Source organism: Cupressus sempervirens, chromosome 5 (assembly GCF_028749045.1).
Source record: "Cupressus sempervirens isolate cs-2001-9-10 chromosome 5, ASM2874904v1, whole genome shotgun sequence".
NCBI lineage: Eukaryota > Viridiplantae > Streptophyta > Pinopsida > Cupressales > Cupressaceae > Cupressus > Cupressus sempervirens.
In genome coordinates, this window is record NC_143122.1 from 584,585,106 (window position 1) to 584,589,824 (window position 4,719).

General features: G+C 35.3%; 1 protein-coding gene across 1 annotated transcript; it reads right to left on the minus strand.

Moving 5' to 3' along the window:
* Positions 1-986: 986 nt before the first annotated feature.
* Positions 987-2,946, minus strand: PER64 (Peroxidase superfamily protein). The gene is made up of 5 exons (XM_089785958.1): positions 2,896-2,946; positions 2,585-2,801; positions 2,307-2,495; positions 1,761-1,923; positions 987-1,540 (listed from the first exon to the last, which is right to left on the minus strand). The coding sequence occupies exons 2-5, from the start codon at positions 2,795-2,797 to the stop codon at positions 1,140-1,142; spliced, it is 966 nt and encodes a 321-aa protein (XP_089642084.1). The 5' UTR covers positions 2,798-2,801; positions 2,896-2,946; the 3' UTR covers positions 987-1,139.
* Between the last annotated feature and the right edge of the window lie 1,773 nt (positions 2,947-4,719).

Sequence of the window (4,719 nt, forward strand, 5' to 3'; positions counted from 1 at the left end):
TGGTTTTCTTGTCTTCTTGATGTATGGGATCAAGGCCCTCTCCTTACTGAATTAATCAAAATTATTTCAAATATTTCTCTTCGTTGACTAAGCAAACACAAATTTAGACCATGTATATGCAAAGGAATTCATTAAAATATTAAAAAAAGGAGGGAACCAAAATAGAAAATTCCATGTACATGGTTGGAAGAGAACCGATCTAGGTGGTAGTGTTCCCAATATCCTAATAGTCCTTTGACTTGGTCTTATATTTTGTACAGTATTATGATGTAAATTACAGATATGCATATTAGACTATACTAGATATCATTGTAAAGATAATCGAGGACCACGATTATCCTTTATATTTATGTTTCATATGATGAAGTAAATGTGTCAAAAGTTCTCCTTCATATATCAACTCCTATGTACAATGGTATAATCTATGTGAATGTTAGAAAGTGACATAATTATACCTTGATCACATTACCATTCATCCTTCATAAAATATCACATCCTTAAATCTACTATTTTTTCATCCAGTTGAGATATATATATATATATATATAAAATCATTTTTATGATTTTCAATCCCAAACATTAATAACTGAATTTGAAATATTTGAAATATTCCATAATTATTATAAATTGATTAAAATGTGAATTATTGTAATCAGCACAACAAAATGTTATATCTAAAGTCAAGTCTTAACATTATCAATAATCATTTATGATTGATCTAAGATGTTATATCCAAAGTCAAGTCTTAACATTAAGAATAATCATTTATTATTGATCTAAGAGTTAGTGGAGAATCTATTAAAATAGTTTGATTGTTTGATATTCAGTCGAAATTGAAAGGTTAATCGAATTTAAGGAAACGAATCGAATTTGGTGAGGTTGCTTACACAAATATTTCCTAGTCGGGGCTTATATATTTGAACTTATTGTCACTGTTAAATCAGCCCCATTAAAAAAATAGCTAGTTGAAGACAACACAGCAGTCATGATTTAACCCATACTAAAAATTCTAATCATTGATAGTTAATAGATTCATAGCACATACACGACTGTAATCAACTTTCGATTAAGAGGAGCTAAGCTACACTAAATCTACGAATTCTCAGTTCAGTTCTACGCAGTATTTCAAATCTTCATCTTTAATTAAACTTGCGGCAGTTGAGCCTAACTTCCTGTGACCCCTGTCCGGGAATACTACTCATCTTTACCATCGACTTGACAAAATCACGGTAGAAGAGAAGGCGGCTGGCGGCATATTGGTGAGCCAGCTGCTTTGTTCCTTCGTCAGTATAAAGTGCCGCATCGGAAGAGAAGAGACCCCTCCCCGCCACGACGTCCTTGTAATACTGGTTGTCGAATCGAGTTGCTGTGGAATCCAACAAAGCTCCTGCGTTCTTTTGCGTGCTCCCGGCGGGGCATGCTTTCTTCAGAGTCTCAGCAAAGGACGGGTGCAAGCTTGGATCCACGTCCTCTGTGCTGCTGAAGCTGTGAATTCTCTTCTGAAAGGAAGAGCAGTGGGAGAAGCCCAGCGTGTGACCCCCTGCAGTGAAATATTGAGCCAGTCATAAGTAGAACCTATTCCAATAGATGTAAGAGAGTAGAGGAGAGGAATGGGCCATATATATATATGGGAGTAAATTAAGATTGAGAAAAGTAAGTTAAATTTGATTATTTAACACTTTTAACATAAGAATCAAGTTAATCAAGATAGTATGTGATGTTTAAGTAGTCTAGAAATGTAATTATGTATTATGTCGTACCTGAGAGTGCCACGAGGTCATGTGCTGAGAGTCCTCTCTGCGAAAAGCTCTGAAGAAGCTGCGAAATATTGAAGGTCGGCGCGGGCAAGGCTGTGGTGTCTGTGGCTCTTGATATTTTCCCATCCTTTCGCCCCAAAGGAACTTCCCACTCTGGACCTCCTGCCTGCATCCACATTTCACATCTTAGGTTTCTACACCATTTACACATATGTTAAAGTACATACATTGGCATTGTTATTGCTAGGTGCTTGTATGCAATGTGTGTGTGAAAAAGAGGTTTGGAATGGTGAAACTATTACTGTTCCAAGGATCTGACTAATGATAGCTTTGGTTATTTTGTTTATATGCTAATTTTTCACATTTTAATGTTCATTTTCCCGGCCTTCATTCATTTGGTTATTTTAATCTAACGTATGTCAAACGTGGATAAGAATAATTAATATAAATTGAATAGCTTTAAAATGATATCTTCTACACTTGTATTTATATTAAGCATAATGTTAACTATACATTGATTAGGCTTTGAAAATAGCATATATAACTGACCAAGACAACAGCATCTCTAGCAGCCAAGGCGAGGATGTCAGCGCAGGAAACAGTAGCAGGACACGCTGACTCCAATTTTGTCTTAGCGTTGTCGATCACAAAGAAAGCGTGCAGTGACAAATTTGGCGGGCCGTCTTTTTCTGCCTTGTTTCCCCCGCTTGAATCGATCAGAACAGACCCATCGCAACCCTGCAAAAACATACGTATCTTGTTATTCATGTCATGTTTCAAATGCAAAAGAAATGTATTGCAAAGCTAAAAAGCGAGCGGCCGAGTACCCGGACGAAACAGTCGTGGAAATGCAGTCGAAGAAGCGCCGCAGAAATGGTGCTGTCAGACTGCACACCCGCCTGAACGGCGTCTCTGACAACTGTCTCCACATTCGGACAGCTCGTTTTGTAGAAATCCGACTGCAATCCCACACAAGCCAACATCTGCACCATTAATAATAATCCTCCTTTCAGGGCGGCCACTTGAAAGCGATTCATCATGGTCCTGCTTGAAAGACATACACAAATTATTCAGTTGATTCAGAAAAATACACTTGTTTCATTATTTAGAATATATAAGGAATGACTAAATGTTCCACCTTATAATCTATATATCTCTGTTGCTTCTGCTGCTGCAGATACTGTATCGTTCATATTCAATGACAAGCAACTTATATAAAGAAAATGGCATGAAATCTGCTTGATTGGGAAGCAATCGAAAGAGCATGTCGTTAGCTCTAGTAATAATAATCCCCACCCTCCCTCCATGTTACGCCATTGCACTCATATTCCTCTCCATTATTGTATTCGCATTTCTATGTGTATTTTCCAAGTCAAGAAAACTCCTACATTGTCGCATGCGTTTGTTGTGTTACTCCATTGGAATGAAATGAACTCATTTGAAGAGCCCTTTAAAAAATTTTAGCATCTGGTGGTGATGGCTGTTGCGACATCAATTCTGAAATTACGAGCGACTTCTTTGACTCGAGATGTACACGGAGTAAAAGACCGTTTTAACAGATGCAGATTTTGACGTTCACCAACGGAGCGTGTAAACTAAGCAGCAAGTACCAACTTAGCAGCAAGCAGCAAGTACCAGAGGTAAATAAAAATAAACTATAGCAATGGCACCTTGAGTGCAATGGGTAAAAGGTCATTTTTCTATATTTCTTCTTCTCTTTCCCAATGCATCTCACAATCTATATCTCTTTCTATTTGTTCCTTTCTATTTCTCCCTCTTTATATATTTGACGTAGTATCATTAATAAGATAATAATATTTCTATTTCTCCCTCTTTATATATTTGACGTATTATCATTAATAAGATAATAATACATCTTTCTTTTTCTTTTTTCAAGTGGAAAGTTTGCTATTCTTTATTACATGATACAAAATTAAATTTCTAAATTATGTATTTAAATCAACAACTTAAATGTATCAATTCACAATTAATGAATATTAAATGTTTAAAAATAATTAATTATTTTGAATATTTTCTAAATGAATAAAGTAAAATATTAAGAATCGTCATTTTTCAATTTAGATTTTTACATTTTCTTATCTCAATTAAAATAGTACAAAATAAAATATTTTATGACATGCAAGAGTAAAGTGTTTTTCCTTCATCTTTTGTACAACTTATAGTTTTCGAGACTTTGTGAGTCAAACAAGACTTGCCGAGTCCAAGCTAGAGTTCATTAAAATGAGGAAGATTACCTTTGACCTCGGACTTGGTAGACTCATAGAGTCACAATGGACTCACCGAGTCAAAGGACTCTTTGGACTCGCACAGTCCCAAGTTGTGGACTCTCCCAATAGCAAGACTCATAAAGTGCAAATAATAATAAAATAAAAGGGTTAAGTGAATTGTTTGTGCTTTGTATAACATCTATTTGACCTAAAAAGGTCATTTTGTCCTTTGCTAATTCTTGTGATAGAGAGAAAAAAATTAGAGAAGAATATTAGGGTTTTGAGATAGAAATTAGCAAACCAGTTAGCTCTCCCTTATCAATTGTTGATTGTTTGTGCAACTTTGTAGTTTGCACTTAAGCATTGAGAGGATTTAAAGGAAGAATTTGTAGGAAGCTTCTACAAAGTACAAAATTACTTACATTTCCATTGTTTGTGCAAAGATTAAATGATCTTGTCTTTGATCACTACAATATTTTCCTTTGCCATAAACAGATACAGAGCACCTAAAAAATTACTTACATTTTTATTGTTTGTGCAAAGATTGAATGATCTTGCCATAAATCACTACGATATTTTCCTTTTCCATAGATAGATCCATGGCACTGATACATCACCGATTGTATTAAGAGTGTTGATCCACATGCAAAGTGAAACATAAAGATTTTTGATTATCTTCAATGATGAAGACATGGAGGGGGTTCATCAAGTGGATTGGGAGGCAAAGGTATTAG